The 22,444-nt window shown below is 38.3% G+C and overlaps 1 protein-coding gene across 1 annotated transcript in view; it reads left to right on the forward strand.

Moving 5' to 3' along the window:
* Positions 1–10,368, forward strand: part of Hs3st3a1 (heparan sulfate-glucosamine 3-sulfotransferase 3A1) — a 91,003-nt gene extending 80,635 nt beyond the window's left edge. Inside the window, exon 2 of the mRNA XM_027956012.2 lies at positions 9,747–10,368. Within this exon, the coding sequence (XP_027811813.1) occupies positions 9,747–10,368 (622 nt within the window). The remainder of the gene's footprint in view (positions 1–9,746) is intronic.
* The last annotated feature ends 12,076 nt before the right edge of the window (positions 10,369–22,444 follow it).

Here is a 22,444-nt window from a genome sequence, read left to right on the forward strand (position 1 = left end):
TTGTCTCTCTTCCTCTGGAGTTCAAGGAACGTTGTATTGCTTTCCTAAAATCGGCTCTGGTTTTGTGCATATCATATCATAAATCCTAGTGAGAGTCAGAACCATTTTTTTTTCTCTTTTTGTTACTCGATCCTTCAGAGTTCTGGGAGGAATCTACTATCCGTAGCACTGCAGAGGGTCTAGCCTCTAAATCGGATGTTTAGCTTGATGACAGTTTGATTCTTGGACTTGCACATCCAGGCTGGCCAGTGTGGGAGCCGGTCAGAAACCTCAATCTTCCTCTCCTACAGAAGCCAACTCAAACATCATCTAAAGGGAGTTTTCTTTCTAGCCTCACAAGTCACGTTTTGAGTGAGGTCTCACATAGCAACAGCAGGAAAAGAAATATGTATGTGAGTGGGGCTTGGCTCCAGGGACAGCGGGCTGACAGCCCTGTGTTTGCAACAGTTTCCTCCCCTCCCAGGCACATGCCATCAGGGACCCCCTGGATTTGCATTCATGCAGTGGCCATGAAAAGAGCATGCTCTTTCTAGCATTTGCTGCTGTTGGAGGCTTACAAAAACAGACACAAGGTCCTGTTGAACTGTGCAGACTAAAAAAGAAAAAAAAAAGTATGTGTATATGGGGCCAGATTTATTTATTCCTCAAGGTAAATTGCTTTTGCATTACAACTCGGGAGTTCCTCTGGCAGTACATTCTTCACAGACAGAAGACAGCTTTTGAAAAACATGTTATGTGTATTAGTTGCTTGTGAGATTCAGGGAAGGGTGATTTGCATGCTACAACGAATAGGGAAGCCATGTACTTCGTCCTCAAATGTGTTCTTTCAGAGTGTCAAAGTCGGTCAGTGACATCAATGGTGGGAGTCAAGCTCATGTTGCCTGGCTTTTTGGGGAGGTTGAAAGAACATGCACTTTAAGACTAAACAGACCTACCTACATTTTTACTCTTTCCCTCTTATTCATGACCACTTATCTTTGGACAAGCCATTTTATCTCCCGAGCCTAGGTCCTCATCTGTGAAATTAGGAAAATAATTCCAGTTTTTCACTGTGGCTGGGAGACTCAGAGAATATGACACCAGGTCTTTGGTCCACGGTAAAAGCTTAATAAATATGCGTTTGCTTTTGTCTTTATCACAGTCTTCCTAAAGCCTTTGAACTTGAATTCCTGGCTGCCTTGCATCTGTTATTTTTATTGTAGCCCAATCCATGAACTTCATCTTCCACGGTGACATCTTATTTGATGTTCCAGGCGCGGGGGAAGCATGATACAGACACAGGTCTCCTTTGTCACAAACTTGCCTTATCAGATACACTAAGACTATGAAGCTGATGGACTTCCTGGTTTTTTCTCCTGCCCCCAAGCACGTGGGAAGTGCCGAGTTAGACTTCACTTGAACTAACCTCAGCACTTTTTCTCTTGGCATCAATTATCTGAACTACATTCTTTCAGGCTTCATTGATTTTTTAAATCAATTCTGTCGATGTGGAATTGCCCTGCATAATTATTTATACAAATCTCTTGATTTGATTGGAGGAATTGCACTTGAGAACACAACCATATAAAGCTGTGCAGAACTTTAAGTTTGAGAAATTAACAACGGATTAAAGTCCCAAGCCCCATGTGGGATCTTAGAGGTGAACACTTCTAGAGACATTGAGGATAATAGCTTTGTTTTGCTTATGAAGAAACTGAAAGTGACTTCTTCAAGATTACAAGGTTTAGGCAGGGCACATTGGCGCACACCTGTAATCCTAGTGGCTGGGGAGGCTGAGGCACGAGGATTGAGAGTCCAAAGCCAGCCTCAGCAACTTAGCAAGGCTCTAAGCAACTTGGTGAGACCCTGTCTCTAAACAGAATACAAAATAGGGCTGGGGAGGTGGCTCAGTGGTCGAGTGTCCCTGAGTTCAATCCCTGATAACCCACTCCCCGCAAGGAAAAAGATTACACAGTTTATTAGTAGCAGAGAAAGACTGAAATTCTTATCCCTTTCCTCCAAAACCACTTTGTCTTCATGGGGCTATGTGACTTAACTGAGCCATGTTTTTAGAATAGATCCAATGGTGTTTTGTCTCCATTAGACTCCTGAAACAAGAAATCCTGACTACTCTTTGAAAGTAGGTTTCACTCTATTGAAAAAGAAAATTACAAGCTTGTTTCTATTTTGGAGTGAAGAAAGGATTACAAAATCACTGGACCTTTTAGAAAAATCTTCTATCATTTTTCTACCTTTCAAACTTTGAGATCTTCTTTGTAAACATCTCTGGGGTTCCGTTCAGAAATCAGCTCCCCAGCTTTATCAGTTCACCCCTGAGCATGTCTCTTATTCTTACCCATCCCTGACTTTCTCACGATCACCTCTAATCCAGCTCTTCAGATCCTCAGACTTGGATCATGTTTGCTTTTGAAGAAACTGAAAGTGACTTCTTCAAGATTACACGGTTTAGGCCAGGCACGTTGGTGCACACCTGTAATCCCAGTGGCTGGGGAGGCTGAGGCAGGAGGATCGAGAGTTCAAAGCCAGCCTCAGCAATTTAGCAAGGCCACCTGCCTTCTTTTCCTGCTCCACTCTAACTTGAACCCTGCCTCAGATTTGATGCATCCCTGACGGTAACCATACATCATTTCTTCAGTCTTATTTCATACGACTCCCCAGTCCAAACATGTAAATTCCTTCACCTCATTTTTATTGTTAAGAATTTTGGTCTTTCAGGATCTTCTCAGCTATGTTCTGGATAACTCAGACTCTCTTGTTCTCCATCTGTTGAATTTATTCCATCTGAACATTGTCTGTTTACTCTTTGTCTGAGCTCCTTTGACTGATGACTACCTCTTATCTGATGTAGCAGAAATAATGTTGTAGCAGCATTGGGAGGATCCCCGTCACCTTCCATGTTTTGACTATGAGAAATTCAACATGCTCTGAGCTGCTCTGAATCTCAGCTAGGAAGAAAAATTGGGGGATCATAATACTTACCTGATCTCTAGGACAGCTATGTAACTCCCCACCTTTTCATGAGCTCATTGAACACTTGAATATTGTCCCTTCTATGAAGTCGTTATTCAAGGTTTTTGTTCAATTTTTTTCTTATGCTGTTTAGTTTTTCCTGTGACTAAATTTCTACGACTAATTTATAGGATCTCTGCACACTATGGATGCCTTTTATCAGTTAAATGTATTTTAAATATTTTTACCCATTCTGAATTTTACCTATTGATCAGTTAGTGGTACCATTTGATAAAACAAAAGTCCTTATTTTTAATTTAGTCTAATTTGTCATTTTTATTATGGTCATTCCTTTAATAAAACTTAAAAAATCTGCTTTTTCCAAAATCATCGTGTTATTCTAGATTTCCTTCCAAACATTTCATTGATTTATCATTCATATTCACAGAGGCAAACAATATAGAATGATTTTTATGAATAGTAAGAGGCAGAGGTCAATCTTTATTCTTCCTTTGGAAGGACCCATCGACAAAACACTATTTATTAAAAAATGCAATAGAGGAAGAAGTATTTATTTGTTTATTTATTTAGGAGGGGCTACTTACAGAAAGGTCCAATAGCAATTCTAGAGAGAGGGTAGAGAAGGGAGAAGACAACATGGGCGTAGTGAGAATTTAGTGGAAATGGCCCAAATGGATTTCAAGAAGGGTGAAGCAATAGGTGGTTTCTTTTTAAATACTTATTGCATATATTAGATAAATAACAAATACGTGTTGTTGCATGCTACTGAAGGCTCCCCTGGATGGTGCTCCTAATCATAGAAGTGTCATGGTGTGGCCAGCACTAATGTATTGGCTATTTTATCCAAAGGAAGGATGTGACTCTTAGACTGTCAGTGAGGCAGGTCCGTCCTATGAGCAGGAAGTCAGAGGAAAAGCCTCATTTTAGTACTCCAACCTTAAACTACTGACTTGGTCTAGGGCTTGAATAGAAAAGAACAGTCTATTTAGCCTGTCTATCATGGTTCCTCCTTGGTCCTAACATTTCCCACACCAGAGATGGACAGCTGCACAAACAACTCTAGGCCCACAGAGATTACTCAGGGTGGTTGATCAGATCAAAAATGAAATCTGCAGCATAGCAGGGTGGCACGGCGTTTGCATCTGATGGATGTGTATGGAAGGAAATAGTATCCCCTTAGAAACTAAGCTCCTGTCTCTCACACCATAACAAGCTAGTCTGTGTCCTTCCAGAGAAAGCGGCCAGCTCATGGCCTTCAAACCAGACTGCTTCATTGTCTAAACATCAAATGGGCAGATGTGTGAATGCCCCAGGTCTATCTCTGACTTCCTCTGGACCCTTCTTATCTGTGCTGAATGGGGTTCTCCCCGCAGTGGGGAGATCACAGCCCTGGACTTCACTTTCTTAAGAACAATGCTTGGTGTATTCTCTGTAGCCACGGTCACGCAGGCATGGCTCTCCATTAAGATCCTGATTTCCTGGACGTTTGGCTTGGTTTTTTTCGCGGAGAAGAATAAATGGAATTTAGTGACATTAAATTACTAGCTCGTGGTCACCCAAGAAGCAGTGGGAAGAGATAGGCCCCAGACCGCATTTTCTGATTTCAGATCAACTTCACAAAATGTCATGAATTATTTTATTTTTCTTTGGTCTAGGAAGAGGAAAGAAAAACCACTGCTTCCTCCAGTACTTGTTCTCATGTTTAATTATCTGGAAGGCCAAATGACCCTTTGTGTAACTAAATCATATAATGCCATTAAAGCCTTGGTCCTTTCTTGAGTTCTTTTTTGTTATTTAACAAAACTGTAGGTATATATATATTTTATATATTTATATATGATATTATATTTATATTTATATATAACATAAAATTCACTATGCTAAATTTATTTTTAGCTTCAGTAGCATTAAATAAGCTAAATAGCAATAAATAGCATTAAATGAGCACATTGTTACTCAAGTCAATTTTTGAAACTTTTAGTTGTAGCAAGCTGAAACTCTGTACTCATTAAACAATTCCTCATTCCCAGCCCCTGGTTGCCATCATTCTTTCTGACTCCATGATTTTGACTAGCTACCTCATATAAGTGGAACCAGGCAGTATTTGCTCTTTTGTGACTGGCTTATTTCTCTTAGTGTGATGTCCCTAAGGTTCATCCATTTTGTAGCATAGGATAGAATTTCCTTTCTCTTTGTGGCTGAATAATATTCCATTTTATATGGATTTACCACCTTCTGCCTACGATTCATCTGTTGGTGGACCCTTAGCCTGCTTTCCAACTGGGGCTATTGTGAATTGTCATTGAGTTCTTTGGAGACAAAGAACAAATGTATATAACTCATCTTGTAATAATCCTTAATTTGCATATGAAAGCTCTTCTTATGTTTGACTTCTTTAAGAAAATCAACTATTCCTTTCTAATTTCTTTTGGTAATTTTGTTCTCTACAATATTCTCCATCCCTATACCTATTATAGAATTCTTCATCCCCATACCTATTATAGAATTCTTCATAATTTAGAAATGAAGTTGGAATAATCTATATACTACATAGTCTGGAAATAAAGTCCTCCTCAGGCCTCATCTTCCCACCTTTCAATTCTCACCTGCTTTACCTTCATGGAAACATCATGTGTCTTCTCTCATACCTTGTTCTCCCATAGCCTGTCTGGTATTTCTTCAAACCTCTCCTGCTACTTAAACAGACTTTTCACTGCCCATCCTGGGCCATGTGCTTACACAGAATCAAGTCAAAACATGGGCCTTACTCAGATTTTAAAAAAAAAAAAAAAGGACAATTTCCAAGTTTTCCTAAACACCTGAAATGCAGTATTGCAATTTACACGTGCATTTTGTCTTTTTGTGAAAAGATGAGTACTTTGGGGGAATACTAAAATCCAAACTGCAGTAATGAAATGACCTAAAAATTGAAAAAAGGATATTATAATGTAAAGAATCCTGCAGTGTGACCATTTGTTTTTTAAAAAAAGCAACTTTTCTTTACAATCTAAACTTTGTTTAGGATTTATTTAGACTATCACTTTATCCTTTTTGACAAAAGTAACCTGCAGGCAGCTTGTAGTTCAGCCCAACTCTCCCCCCACCCCATGCTAACCAGTTGGTTCTCCTTCTCCTGCAGATGAGAGTATATAGTTCATGTGTTTTCCTTTTAAAATCCTATTTTAGCTGCTTCCTCTTGAAACTCCTATTTGGGATAGCGCTTTTCCCTACTCTATTAAAATAATTTAAAGTATGGCTTCTTTTTTTTTTCAGAGGTCTTAGTATTTTGGGGGGGAGGGGCAGCATAATCTATAGCTTCAATCTCTGAGAGGAGTGGTAAGTGTACTTATCCCCCCACCCCCCAAGAGAAGCCATCCAGGAGATCCGGAGTGAAATCAGCTATCAGGACTTTAGATTTTGGCCAAGACTTGAAATAAAGTAGTCAAAATCAAAGATTATAGGAAAGAAGAAGGAATGCTGACTTATTATATTTTTTTAATCAACAATTTTCTTTCTTATCATTTCATGTATTTGATGTTTGCTTTTTTTATAGCCTGAAATTTTTCCATGCATTTGGACAAATTTCAGAGAATTTCAGCCATCTCTGCATGGCTGAAATTGCATTTTGTCTTTTTGTGAAAGACAAAATTGGATACTAAAATCCAAACTGCAATAAGAAAATAATCTGAAAATTAAAAAAAAAGGATATTACAATGCAAAGAAGATTATTCTGACCAACTTCTCAGTTCTAGGACCAGAGTCATACAATGGAATAGGCATGCATAGGTGACAAAGGACAATGTGTGTCCCCTCTCAAACTCCCTGTTCTTTGTTTAATAAACCCAAACTTTAAGGTATATTTCATAGTGGCTAGTGAGGAACATCACAGTTATGTTAAAAAAAAAGAAATTGCAAATTTCTTTTAACCATTATAAAAGCAAGAGAAATCAAATATCTAATGATCTTTTTACCCTCTCCCCCAAAAGATAAAATTAACCTCATTGAAATTGCCGAAGAAAATGAAAGTAGCAGAAAAACTGTGTCATTAAGAGGAAAGGATTATCAGTGACAGGTCATCATAAAAGTTGCAGGATTTGTGTCAGATAATCATGCAGATGGAGTATTTACAAACCAAGTGATATGCTAACCTGTGTTGTCAATATAATCCAGTTGACATGGTGGAGCTATGGAAATGAGGGGATTGATAAATGAAAAAGGATATAGTTTTTAATTTTTGAAGCTGAATGTAAGGTACCTGTAATTCAGTTTACAATTTTCTCTACTTTTATGTTTGACATTTTCTACAATGGATGCTCAATAAAGGGTGTAAGCAGGACATAAGGGCGTAAGTGGTACAAAATTTGAGGCAGTTACAAAGCCAAACTCACAACACAATATATGTCCTTTCATTGCAAATGCATTGCAGACGCTGATTACAAAATTAATAAGATGATGAATTAACAGATTTAAAAATAAGCACACCCCTGGATAATGCTTGCCTGAATCAAGAGGGAAATCAAAACTGTAAAATGTACTCACTAAATATTGACTTAGTTACCATAATAACAAGAATGCATGTCAAAGCTTTGGGGATTTTTGACCAAGACTGTACCTGAAGAGAAAAATATAGCCTGGAAATGCTTTTATTACTTAAAAGATAAATTGGAATCAATGAGGTAAGTATCCATAAAATAAATTTGAAGAACCATAAAAAAATATAACTTTAAAAAATAGACATTAGAAAAATAAAAATGAAGATCAGTGAATTAGAAAAGATAATTGAACCAAGAAGGCAGAAGGAAAGGAAAAATAATACAAAAACATGGTTGAGAATGGGGATAAAACTCTAGCTACTTAGTGAATGACTTTGGAAAAATAATGATTTCCCAAATCAACAAAACACAAGGCAGAGCATTGCAAAAGGCTAATACGTATACAAGAAAATGAGAAAATATTTAAAGATCATATTATCTTTTCTACTTTTATTCCCCAGAATAGGAATATGAAATGGCTTTGTAGATGACTGCCAAGAAACATTTATAGAAAATTATTTTGTTAAATTTTTAAAAGACACAGAAAAATATGGAATGGTTTCAACCCATTTTATATGTAGAATAGTGTAGAATAATTTATAGTCTAACAATTGATTAAGCTATAAACAGAAGAAAAATGTCAGGAACATTTCATTAATGAATGTGAATGAAAACTTCAAAACAAAATAATGACAAGTCAAATCCAAAACTATATGCAACTAACAGCACACCATCAACAACAGAGTTTATTCCAGGAATAAATGTAAATGCAATATAAGGATATTTATAAGTGGGATTCTTTTTATCAATAGATCAAAGGACAAAACACATTGAGTCATAAATAAATTTCCCAAATTCATCTTATCTAATATTGATTGGAGCAACATCTATTTCTTAGAAAACTTGAAATTAGAAAGACAATGCTTTAATGTTAGGAAAAAATACACAGCACATATTTCAAATAAATAATGCCTTTAATGGAACCGTACTTAAATTGGAAGAACAAATAGGTTTTCTCTCTCCTGCTCATGTTTTTTCCCTTGTACCAGAGTTAATCTGTACATTCATTTCTGTTACCTGATGCTCTTACACTTTGGGGCTCTTATTAAATAAAATACAGGTTATTTGAACAAAAAGCACTGCCAAATGTGACAGTCAAATTGTTAACTAAATTTGCTACCAAGTGACTAATGGATAGGAATGCTAACATCTTGGCTACACTGGGCCAAGGAACAATTCATATCCTGGGCAAGTCAGAGTGGGACATGGTGAGATTTCATCATGCTACTCTGAATGGCATATGATTTACAACTTATGAATTGCTTAGTTCTGGAATTTTCCATTTAATATTTTTGGACCATAGTCAAGGGCAGGTAAATGAAACCAAAGAAAGAAAAATGGTGGATAAGGGAGGAAAACTCTATGTTATGATATCATGTTAAATATCATTGCTTTGTCCATAGGAATACCCTGAGAGAAATGACTGTATTCTTGTGTCAGGGACACGATGGACAGTCACCAGGAATAGAATAAAATATGGATAGGAAGAGCATGAATATGTTAATACCATCTCATAGCAGCGTAATTGGGTTTATTACTGCTCTATCCAGACTCTGTGGGATTTCTATTCAAACATGACAAAATGGTTCTATTACTCATCAGGAAGAATCAACAAGACAAAAATCATCACAATCATGTTAAATAGCAGAGTATTCTGATTCACCTAAAGAATTTGACCAAGGTTATTTTCTCCCAGCATTGTAGATCTATAATAAAAAATGAAAACTTGGGCTGAGGCTGTGGCTCAGAGGTAGAGGGCTGGCCTAGCATGCGTGAGTCACTGGGTGGTTCCATCCTCAGCACCACATAAAAATAAAATAAAGATATGTGTCCATCTATAACTAAAACAATAAATATTAAGATAAATAAAATAAAAACCTTAACAGAGTACTTATTCTGTGCCTGGGGCATATTTCTAAGCTATTGAGGTATATTTATTTACTCAATTAATCATCTCAACAACTGCATGAAAAAGGCGACATTATTCTCCACTCTATGCATGCGGCACCTAGAGGTCAGAGTGATTATGAGACTTCTCCACAGTTAGTAAATGGGGAGGTGCAGTTGGAAAACCCAGGAAGTCTGGATTAGATTGTATAGGAGCTGCCTGTCCTTGGAACCACCTCTGTACGTAAAGGTAAAGCTCTTCCGTCACTAACTTAGATACTTCTCTGCTTTCCTCAGGGACCTGATGCCCAGGACCCTGGACGGGCAGATCACCATGGAGAAGACGCCCAGCTACTTTGTCACGCGGGAGGCGCCCGCGCGCATCTCGGCCATGTCCAAGGACACCAAGCTCATCGTGGTGGTGCGCGACCCGGTGACCAGGGCCATCTCGGACTACACGCAGACGCTCTCCAAGCGGCCCGACATCCCCACCTTCGAGAGCTTGACGTTCAAAAACAGGAGCACGGGCCTCATCGACACGTCGTGGAGCGCCATCCAGATCGGCATCTACGCCAAGCACCTGGAGCACTGGCTGCGCCACTTCCCCATCGGCCAGATGCTCTTCGTGAGCGGCGAGCGGCTCATCAGCGACCCGGCCGGCGAGCTGGGCCGCGTGCAGGACTTCCTGGGCCTCAAGCGCATCATCACCGACAAGCACTTCTACTTCAACAAGACCAAGGGCTTCCCCTGCCTGAAGAAGGCCGAGGGCAGCAGCAAACCCCACTGCCTGGGCAAGACCAAGGGCAGGACCCACCCCGAGATCGCCCAGGAGGTGGTGCAGAGGCTGCGCGAGTTCTACCGGCCCTTCAACTTGAAGTTCTACCAGATGACCGGGCACGACTTCGGCTGGGATGGATAACACATATAATTTAAAAAGAAAAAAAAAAGTATGGAAATATAATATATTTTTTTACCAATCGGTAGAGAAAAGGCAGTTTAATATTTGTGCTGACAATATTTGTTTCAGTATTTTTTTGCAATGAATGATTGTTCACTCCTCCACCCCATCTTAATGTACAATCGACGTCATGCATTTGGATAATTCTCTCCTATAAATACGTTCAATTTTATTTTATGTTCTACATACCCAGTCATCAAGTATATGCATTTTAATTTCCATTAAAAAAATTTTGAAGAAAATCATGAGGGTAATCTCCCCCGCCCCCACCATCCCTTTTCTCTCTCTCTTTAATACAAGATAAAATTATATCCTGATAAAATTAATATCCATCCTTGTGTTTTTCTCCCTTCTTCCTCAGCCACTTTTTTTCCCCATAAATCATTTATCATTTAATAACACTATATGTTTGCACATCACTTCAAGGTTTTTATAGTGCTTTCAGATACATGTTTTGATCCTTATAGGACTAAGGTTGGTATAAAAACATAGTACATGGAGATCATAATCTCAGATTTTACAGGTAAGGGAAACTGAGTCTCAGGGAGGTTAAATGACATAAGGCCAGATGATGAATCCTGGACAAAATCCCATTTTCCGTTTGTTTTCTATTCTATGCCACTTTTTTTCTAGGGAGAATGAGAACTAAACTTTCCAGTTTAGAAGTTAGTTTTAGGATGATCTGAAAAGGGATAGACAGAGATTTCTTATTGCTTTCTAAGTTCCAGGCTAGCCTTATGGAATCCAGTATCATTACATAGTTGTACTCCAGAAAACCACTAAGACCTGGACACAACCTCTTTGGAGAGCCAGTCTTAGCTATTGACTGATCAAAATATTCAAAAATTTAACTGACCAATACTTGACTTGAGTTTGCCAGAAATCACTGGATTCTTGTATTTTGAGCTATCTTTTTTTTTTTTAAGAGACCCACTTCAATTAGAACCTCCAGTACCAATCTCATTTTTCCTTCTCTGTCTTTGAAGAAAGAAAATCTACCTTTCTTTGTAATATCTCACTGTTAACATTGGAGCTAGTACTAAAGAAATGATCAATTAACAGCTCATTGACAATGCTCTTATTTTTCATGGGTGGAGGGCTGATACTTGGTCCCTTTATTCTTTCTTTCTCCATTTCCTCTTTCTACCAATTATCACCTACTGCTCATTCACATTTGGAAAATAGTCTTAAGACATGCAGTTCTGGGTAAAATGGTGACTTTCCTCTTCTCTCGTCTGTTCCTCGTCTTCCCGCATTTAAATCACTCAAATAAATCAAGAGTTTATTAAGAGTATTCCTTTGCTCTCTGAGTGGTATTAACAAGATTAGCATTAATGGGAATTAAATTGGTCTAGAGAGGAGCACATATGCACGAAATATATAAAACATTTATAATTAGCCTGTCAGCAACGTTTTATTATATATTTAAACCCAAGAGGAAAAATGTCTTTTTTTTCATGGAAGTTTCCTTTATCTGCCAAGATTTAAAGGACCAGATACTCTAGTATGAAAAAATATTGTTTCTTCTCCAATGTTGTCCGTCAAAAACAAACAAAATTAAGGTTTTTTTTTCTTTTTAAATATGCTGTGCAATTGTGCATTTATCATAAATGCTACATCCGGGGATGTAAATAGCTCTTGAGAAGCCTAACAGAGGATTAAAATGAAGGAAAAAAATGTTTTAATTTTCCAGATATTTTGTCATTGTTCCAAATCTTTGGGTTTATTTGTTAATATTTCATTTATGGGAGTTAAGTAAACCCCAAAGCCAGGTCACCTTTTCTCAGTTGATGTCCTTCACTTCTGTGCCCTCAGTTTTCCAACACTTACAGCCTGTTTGTGTACTACTTGAATGTCGCTAGCAACAAGAAGATATTTATTTTAAACTCTCCTCATCTTTTAACTCATTTTGTCTGTGCTTCTGAATCTTTTGTGTTTGTTTGCTTGACATTATGCAAAAAATGACTTGCACAAAGAGACAATTGCATCTAACAATTGCGTTCAGTAACCTTCCTCTTTTTGTGTGGAAGAAATAATAAAAGATCAAAAATTGAGTGCTGAAGATCTCTTCTTACCCATAGATGTTTTTGTTCCTGTTATTTTTAAAAAGAATGACTACAGAACACTGCAGGAAAACTGTCAAACTTCTAAGATTTCTAGGAGAAGTGTTTGAAGTCATAGGTCTCAGCAAAATGTAAAATGATCTAGACTCACTATCCACAATAGGACTGTTCCATTTTCTGCCTTCAATATGGTTGTTACTCCTGCTGTGCATGGAGTTGGTCTCCCTTTTTTTTTTTTTTGTCTATTTAACTGCACCAAATAATAAAATGTTTGGTCTTGAATGGACCGTTTTAGCCATACTTTCTCCAAGTCATCTTCTCCAAAGTCATGACTACCAACGTCCTTCAGTCTTCTTAGAGGTAGAATATCTTTGCAGGAGAATATCCAGAAAAGGTCTACAACTTCAAGCTGAACACTTTGCTTGTGAGACCACATATAGACATGGACAGCACATAGTTTTAAAGCAAGTCAATTTTGTTCTAACAACTGGGTATCAATAAGCTTCTAGAGAATGGGTATTTACTATTCTGGAAAGATTAATCCCACACTATTTTTATTTCCCTCCCACAGGGTCTTCAAAGCTAGAATAAACCTCAGTAGTAATTTGGATCAAATATCCATTTCACACTCAAATCATAGATGTGTCTGTAAATTCTTAACTATTGATTTTGCAGTTAAAAAGGGGATACATTTCTCCTGAACACCCTCATCATGTTCTGCCATCTGAGACCTGTTACCAGTGAAGATTTCTTAAAGGCAATGTGAATAAACAAATGTGCCTCTAAAACAGTAACCCCTAATATTTATGTAACAGATGCATCATTTCACCTTTAAAAAACAGCCTCTCTCTACTTTCATTAGGGTCACTTTACAGAAGAGGGGAAAGTCAGGCTGAAGACTATGGTTAACAAAAGGAGTTTTGCATCCCAGGGCAAGGTCTGCATGTGAAGAGAGGCCAGGAGTGCTCCTAAACCTGATTTAATGCACACACCAAGCCCCATGACAAAGAATCATCTCAATCAAAATGTTAGTCATGCTGAGGTTTTCCTGGTTTAACACAAGGTCAGTCACACACCTAGTATGTATGCGAACTAGATCTAAAAGCCACTTTCTAATTAATGGTGATTCTTACAATTGCCATTTTAATGTTTCTTTCAGAAGTCACAATAAGAACAGCATTTAATGTTGTGCTTTGCCATCAGGAATGTTAAAGGAAACTGAAATGGATTTTTACATTGGATATATAGGAGTAGCTCATAACAAATGGATAACTGCCTTTCTGTGGAGTGGAATCAGTCAGCTTGAGGTGAAGAAAAAAAAAAAAAACACTCCAACAAAGTATTTCTAAAGGCTCTTTCAAGTTCATGTCTTGCAGTTTCTATTTGCCTCCATGACAGTGCAGTGACAATATTTCTTGTCACCTGAAAAAAACAAAAGTGTGGAGAGAGAGAGAATTAAATATCTCCACTTTTGTTAAACAACTAAATTCAGATGGGCGTGCTATGGTTACAGATATCCTCGGGTTGCTAAGTAATAACAGAGGAAAGCAAATTCCTGGTGCACATATCCTAGAAACGCAGAACTTGGTGCATAATTCTATAGAATCGGGGAGAGAAGAAAGTTATGCTTCCCAAACAGGAAGAGAGTGTCTGAAATTCAGTGCAATGCAAACCTCAATGTAGAAATAAAATTGGAACCTGTAATCATTGAAGAAGAGTGGGACTTTAAAATCCCAGACCTTAAGCTCTGTTGGAAAAGCATTGGTGTTATTGTAGAATCTGTGGCCCTTGAAATATCTGCAACATGCAAAATAGATTTGCATTCAGCGTCTCCATTAGACGGGAGAAGAACACGAATAGGGAAATTATAAATCTGTTTGTTACATAATGGAACGTGGAAATGGCAGGTCTTCCCTTTAAGGCTTGAAAAAGGATGAATTTGGGGAAATTATGAAGCAGTGCAATGTTATACGCAAAGCAATAAAACGATGGAGTTTAGTTATGCCAGGAGGAAATAAAACTGTAAATAGAAATTGCTCCTTATATATGGATCTATTGTGGGATATTAGGAAACATTAGGATGTTTCAGGCTATAACCTGGATTTGTTTAGTTCAATTTCCAACTGTTCGTGATGTTCTTTTAACAGCTATATGCTCAACTATTCACTTTCCTCTAGTCTTACTGTCAAGGGAAAAAATGTGATGATAAATGGGGAGCATATGTTCTATTGTGAATTCTTTTTATCCCAAAATATCTGGGGATGATGTTTTAGGTAGATTTGAAGGAACAGATAGGATAAGATATGGTCCTTTGTTAGCTTTGCTGGGTGGTGCATGAGGAGGCAATGTTTGGTGCTTGGTGCTAACTTGATCATTCTTAAGGTCCCTAGACTGGTAAACTATGGTCCATGTCCTCCAGACCTGTCTCGCCAAAGCCACTTTACCATAAACCTAGACTGTTAACCCTCACTCCCCACTGGGGTCTTGCTTCATTGCAAATGCAGTGACATTTCCCCCCTATATTCATGCTTTCTTCACATTCTGGTCCTTCTCCCACCCCATGCCCTGCTGGCATCCAGTGATGGTGGGCATCCCAGCCTCTACTGGCCTGCATTCTTCCCTCTCTTCAAGTGCGCCATATTTGGCGATGTGCATTTCCTATTCAGATTCCTGGGAATATCTCTGCAGTCCATCTTGAGCATCCGTTCTGAGTTTCAGCTCTAGAAAAAATCAGTCTCAATATCTGATATTAATACTCAGGGGGAAAAAAGTCAAATAGATTTAACTTTTCCCAGAGGTAGTGACATTAGGGAAATAGGTCCTAAAGGAAGATGGATGAAACAGAATATGAAAGTACTATGCACTTTTGAGATAGGAGATGAGAATGTTGTTGGAAGGGGCACTTACCTGGCTTCCAGTACCTACCTCTCCCCTCTGGACCTGGGAACCAGAGGCAGAAATTTGTCATTCCACTTCTGAAAGGTTGTCAGCCTGTTATTTGGGCAGTGACACTTTTCTTCCACCTGTTTCCCCAGAACGCCTTATCTAAGCTCAGATTTCTTTATTTCAAGCCTGCAACAGCTGGTGAACCAGAGAACAGTAGGAAGCAAGGAAACTTTATAGGCATTTCACTGGAACTTCTCAGAAGGAACAAGGGCATTTGATTAAGGACCATCCACCAATACCTTTACAGTCGAACCTAATTCTTGTTTCTGACAACTTGATCTTACTCCTAAATCCCAGATCAGTTTTTCTTTGTTATAAATAGTCCAAGTAATAATAATCTATAATGGTATTACCTGACCTTTCTATAGAATGATTCAAAGCATGTTTCCATTGTACTTTAGACTCAAAACTGTTTCCTTTGTCCTTTCCCTCTAAATTAAAAAAAAAAAAAATTGATATGATCTTTTGTAGCTCTTTCCCATTTCAAATAAACCTAACTAAATTACTTAATAAAAGCAACTTTCTCTCCATCTGTCTTGCTTCCATTTCTCTTCTGAATAAACTTTTACCTTTTAATATTTTCCCATATCAAAATCTTTATATCAAAAGTCTTCTTACATATATATATATATATATATATATATATATATATATATATATATATATATATATTGTATTCTACCTTGCTTCTCAATAAGACCTGTAATGGTTACTTTTTGTAAGAATCTGGTCCAAAATGATACTTTACTTTTCACTTTAAACTGCTTTGTTTTTAATCCAACTTTTTTGTTGTTGTTGTTCATCTTTTCTCCTATCATGACTTTGCATTTTAGGAATAGTTCTCTTTAGAGAAAAGTCTCTCCTGCTTCCCACTAGCCTTCAACTCTATGGGATTTCAAAGTTTCTTGTGACTGTAGCATTCTTATCCCTTCTGCTGTGCTGAATTGGAAAATCACCAAACAGCACTGGCTTCCCGATGGTAGATTCCACAGTGAAAAGGTCCAGCTAGTCTTCCATCTAGACATAAATAATGAGCTCTTTTTCAGACTCTTTGGCCCTGGCTATCTGATGAGGCCATTAATAAAAAGTTATGCATCAACAGGATGATAAATTCTATTATCCCAAGCCATATATAATGAATACACAGAAAAATTGGAAACAGATCTGTTTTGACCAGCCTCTGTCTTCTGACTTAGGTTGCAAATCTGCCACGTGGTTGCAATGCCCCTCATCTGTTTCCTTCATCATTCTTTCAATGCTTGCTCCCAGGTACCTTACTATTTGGGTCTCTGCTTGTTCATGTCCATTCCTTCCTGTGATGTTTTTATTGTTTAATGGCCCCCTGTTCAAATTTCTGCATCCTGACTTCAACATTATGTTATGGCTCTTATTTATGCTATTGCCATATGATGTTTTCCAGGAAACTAAAATTGGACTATTTACCTGTCCCTGATACTCACCCTCTACATGAATTCTTCTCTACTTATCATACATAGTAGTGAATAAAATATCTTCATCTGTTTATTAAGCTTATGTGGCACTCTACTCTGTATTTATCTTAAAAGATGAAACCATGGCTTACCTATATCACTTTCTAGGTCCCACCTCCCTTTTAATTTTCTTAGATTCACCAGCTCGAAATGTGCCCTCATGATAAAAGTCCGTGGCATGTGGATAGTCTTGTGAGTAGCTCTGATTTATCCACAGAGAGCCAAATCTTGCATGAATCACTCAACACCACTGACCCTTAATTTTTTTTTTCATTAATTAGAAACAATAAAGAAGAGTTTTGGTTGTGCTGTTAAGTTCTTTCCAACTGCAACAGGTCTGGAAACGTTTATGAGAGGGGCTGTCAGGAATAATTACTTTCCTTCTGTTTTTTTAAATTATTATTATTAAATCAGTCACTCTTTCCCATAGGCTACTGGAAACTGTGACCAAAAATTTTGCTTTTATTACTAATAATCAGTGCTAGCTGACCACAGACCTTTGTAGAATGTGACCATATCTGTCAATGTTGTAGGAGTGGTTACCACCATTGAATGGTGTGTTTCTTCCTATTTTTTTCTGAAGTCTTGACATTATTCCCCTTCCTGAACACTAATGTCCTATCTTTTCTGGCTTCTGAAACAGTTACATACATATATTTTTTACAAAAATCCATAATAACAGTTTCTAAATCAGGGTTATTTTAATCCATTCATTTTTGGCCCTTTAATTTACAGACTACCCCCCACCTTGAATAGTAAAGTATAGCTATAAAGAAACTCATTCATTCTGTGTTAACCATCACTTCTCTCATGGCTTTGATCTGGTCAAGACAGACTGTGTTTTGTTTTGTTTTTTTTGTTGGACATATGCTATTTTCTGTGAATTCTTATGCTCTGTTTTTTCTGCCATTTGCACCATTTCCTGGTTATACAGAAGAAAGAGAAAGGAATCTTACCTTGTGAATCTTCTACAGAGTATACACCACTTATAATCATCTGGAAATGAGGACTGTGATTCTTGTTTCTGATCAACCACACAAATGCTCCCTGAGTTTAGAGTTTGCCAGAAGATCATCAACGAGTGATTGGAAAAGTGAATATCCACTGCTTCATGACCCGGCCTCTCTGGTCCTTAAATTAGACTCAGACAGCTTTGTTGCTGAAATTTCTTAAGATTCATGTAGTCTTCTGAACTCTATTAAAAAAAAATCCTTTCTCCTTTTTTAAAAATCCATGTAAGATTTACCATTGTAAACTTTCAGTGTAAAATCCAATGCACTAAGGTCATTCAGGTTGTTGTTCTAGATCCATCACCTCTATCCATTTCTGGATTGACTTTATGGGCCCAGACAGAAACTCCATACTAACTAATCATTCACTCCCCATTCGCTCCTCTCCTGGACCTGGCAACCACCATTCTCCCTCTGTCTCTGTGAATTAACTACTCTAGGTACCTCACATGAGTGGGATCATGTAACTTTTGCCTTTTGTATATTCGTTTCATTAAGCATGAGGTTTTTAAATTAACCATGTTGTGGTATGTGTTGGTCTTTCCTTCCTTTTTAAGGCTGAAAAATATTCCATTATGTGCATAGACAACATTTAAAAAATCCATTCTGCCATGAGTGAGTATTTGGGTTATGTTCATGGCAATATGAGCATGCTGTAGACTTATCTTCCCAAATGTTTGCTTTTAATTCTTCTGGGCCCATGAGTTTTTACAAGTTTTTACAAGTCCTTGTTTTACAAGGACTAGAATTTGCTAGATCATAGTAATTCAGTGCTCAAGTTTTTGAGAAGTTACAAAATAATTTTCCACAGTAGCCAGGCCAATTTATATATCCCACCCCCTCAACATCTAAGGATTCCAATTTCTTTGCATCATCAACAACATTTCTTATTTTCTGTTGGTGTTTGGTTCTGACTTTGTAATAGCTACTGTATCTTAATGGGTCATGAAAGAAAAGGATCCTTTTTCTCTGTTCCTAGTTCTAACTCTGTGTTCCTGAATTCCCCTTTCCTCTTGTAATTCTACTTAGGGACTTTATAACTGCTATTTTTTTTTTAATGGAATGTGAATTTGATTCTCAATCTCCTGGCCCTTTCCTTTCCTTTCTTTGTCTCTTAGATAAAATCAGCACCCCCCACCCTTTTATTTTCCCAATAGGAACCATCTACTCCTCTACCTTCTTTAATTTCAATTGCTTCCTTCTTCTAGACTTTCCATGTCTTGGTAATCCTCCTGAACATTTACCCTGAAAGCCAAAGGTGACTCCATCTGAATGGATCCTGCTTTCCCAGCTCATCTGCCCTTTCCCTTCTGGATTCTTGAAACTAACCATCTCATACCTTTCTGTCTTGTCATCACAGAAAACACAAGTCCAAGGTGCCAACACTTATTAGCCCTCATGCACATTTTTCCCACCTACTGGAGAGACCATGCTAAATCACATGTCATTTTGAGGTATTGCCAGATCCTTGTTTTGCAAGTTAGGGGCACTCTCCTATGGAACATTGAGTGACCTTGCAACCTGCTCCAGGCTATGGCTGAATGGTCTAGGTCTCTGACTCCCAGACCTAACCCCACAGGTTCCCCTAAGACACCATTTCCATACCACTTTGGCACAACATAGTGATCACCATAAACCCTAGGCTGGTTTGCCAATCTCAGCTTGATCATGTATGCAGTGAGGTGCCAGTTTACTCAGTTATGATTTCTCCCTTGCCTTGAAGAGATAAGCAACAATGAACTTGAGCCTACTTAGGAAGATCACTGTACATAAAAGCAAATCCAGTTCATTGTTTTCAGTTCATAAAACAAAAATATCACCCTGAACAAAAGGATCTTCCTGAATGTGTGCTGCTTTGGAGGTTACACAAATGCAATCAGAGTGAATTCAGAACCATCCAGGGGTCAGAGATCAATTCTGCCCTTTGATGGGACATAAAAGGCTTAACCTTAAGTAGGCAGCTGCATTCACTGTGGCCCCTGCAGCCTTGACATTCTGCACAGATTCTGATACAATCATCCCTTGTCATCCATGTTCAAAGACCCCCAGTGAATACCCTGAACTGCGGACAGTACCAAACCCTATGTATGCTATGTGTTTTCCTATATGTGCACACCTATGATAAAGTGGAGTCTATCAGTTCGCCAAGTAAGACACTAATATCAATAACTGGTAATAAAATAGAATAATTATAACGACATGCTGTAATAAAAGTTAAGTGAATCTGTACCTCTCAATGTCTCTTAAAACATATTATTATATATATTTTTTATTTAAAGAAATCATTTTATGTCTTCCTTTTGTCATATTTGAATCACCAGCACACGACCTTGGAGAGATCATTAAGTAAAATAAGTGTGACTTTAATACCCGCCATGTAACGACAGTTGTTCTGATGACCGTGATGGCTACTGAGTGACTAACAGCAGGAGACTGTATACGGTGGATGCAGGGGACAAGGGGGGGGGGGTACGCATATACTGGGTGGGACACAGCAGGACCTTGCAAGATTTCATGGTGCTCTGCAGAGCTGCATGCAGTTTAAAACTTGTAACTTGTTTAGTTTGGGAACTCCTCATTTAATATTTTCAGGCTTGAGCTGACCATGGTAACTGAAACCTCAGGAATTAATTCTGTAACTCAACTCATATTGTGATTCTCTGTCCAAGCTTCCAACCCTGCTATTGTGCTCATTAGCTGAGTTTTAGCTCTTCTACCCCACCTCCTCCAGGATCAGCATCAGCATGTGTGCCCACATTCCTCTCTTTGGCCATACCCAAGATACCTGTTTCCAGGTCTCCCTTGATTCTATCTATCAAGGCTGATTAGAAGATTGGATAGTGGTCTTCTAGTTCAATTCACCTAACCACCTGCACGGTCCCAGAGCCCTCTCTGCTGATTTTATTCTCTTAGTGATCTTCTCGGTGGTCCATTCTAAAAGAAAAGCTTAGCTATAAAGAAACTGGTCCATTTTTTTTCCTTCATATATTTTTTAAGGCAAATCCATTTTTTTTTCCTTTTAAATTGAACATATTGCTTGTAGGAATCGAAGAATAGCTCTAGCAACTTTGGTTTCTCCCAATTTAATTGGTAGCCGAGTGGTTGCTGCTTTCCCTGAAGGATTCTCTTGGAGAAGTCTCAGGTTCACCTGGGGCACATAGGTAGCAGGGCTCCTCCTGTCTCCTGACTTCCACACACGCAGCGGGGATTCACTCTTCACTATCATGGAATAAAGCTCACACTTCATATCCTTTGCCCACAAGCCCCTTCCAGGCCCCTTTAGCATATTACATTTGTATTTTGGTAATTCTTTAACTCCTAAGACTGTCAGAGCATCTGTCTTCATGGAATCCTTTACCCCCTTCTGCTTGTTTGGGGACACATTTGCCACACCACCAGGATGTGATTTCTTCCCCCATTTGCCCCCTTTCAGTTAGTACATCCAAACTCCACCCTCCCCTAACTCTACGGCTGTATCTCCGGCTCCTGGTTCTCATGCTTATCATTTGCACCTGGCTGATCACTGTAACTTGACAAAGGGAGGCTTATGGATTGTGTGAGAAATGAATGATAAACCACTGCAATGGGACACCATTTCTGTCTGCTCCATTAAAAAGGAATGGTAATGATACACTTTAATTTTAGCTGGTAGTGCCAGATAAAACTGATGAGCATAGGCCTAAACCCCTAGTGATTTGGGAAGCTAGATATGGCCATAAAACTCACAAATCACCAAGCACCCTATGTTTAACATAAATTTTTATTACTGATAGTGAAGATTATTAGTAAACAGGATGGACTTTTGGGTTGAATTCTGGACTTACCCATTTCTAGCTGTGCGGCTCTGGGAATAATACTTAATTTCTCTGTGCCTCCGTTTCTAACCTGTGGGGGAAAAATGATGATAATTGCACACATCCATAGGGTCATTATGAGGAATAAAAAATGATGTGAAGTATTTATAACAATGTCTGGCACACAGTAAACAGAATATGCTTTACCTTTTATATTAGCTGTTTTATGGGTGTTTGTATTAGCTCCGGTTTCTTGGTTCTGTGAAGTGAATCTGTTTGCATACATATTCATTTATCCATATATTTTTATTTTTCTATGCACTCGCAGACCTCTTAGCACTGTGCAATTCAGGATAATTCCATAACATTTTAAGATTATCTTACTTTGAAATTAGAAGACTCTTCAAAGACACAGTGGAAGTTTCCAAATCCTCAAAGTCTCTAACAGCTAAGTAGAAATTAGAAGAAAAGAGGAATAATTTAGACTTATTGTTTTGGTCAGTTTGGGCTGCTCCAACAGAATACCATAGACTGGGGGATTAATGATAACAGTTCTAGAGTTTGGAAGTCCAAGATCAAGGCACGGGCAGATCTGTTGCCTGGTGAAGGCCTTCCTCCTGACGGCCGGCCAGCCAGCCATCTCCTCGGGTGTTTGCACATTACAGAGGGACCAGTGGGCTCTGTGAGTTCTCTTTCTTAAGGACAGCAATCTCCTTCATAAGGGCTCTGCTCCT

The sequence above is a fragment of the Marmota flaviventris genome, chromosome 17 (genome assembly GCF_047511675.1).
Source record: "Marmota flaviventris isolate mMarFla1 chromosome 17, mMarFla1.hap1, whole genome shotgun sequence".
In the NCBI taxonomy this organism is placed as follows: Eukaryota; Metazoa; Chordata; class Mammalia; order Rodentia; family Sciuridae; genus Marmota; species Marmota flaviventris.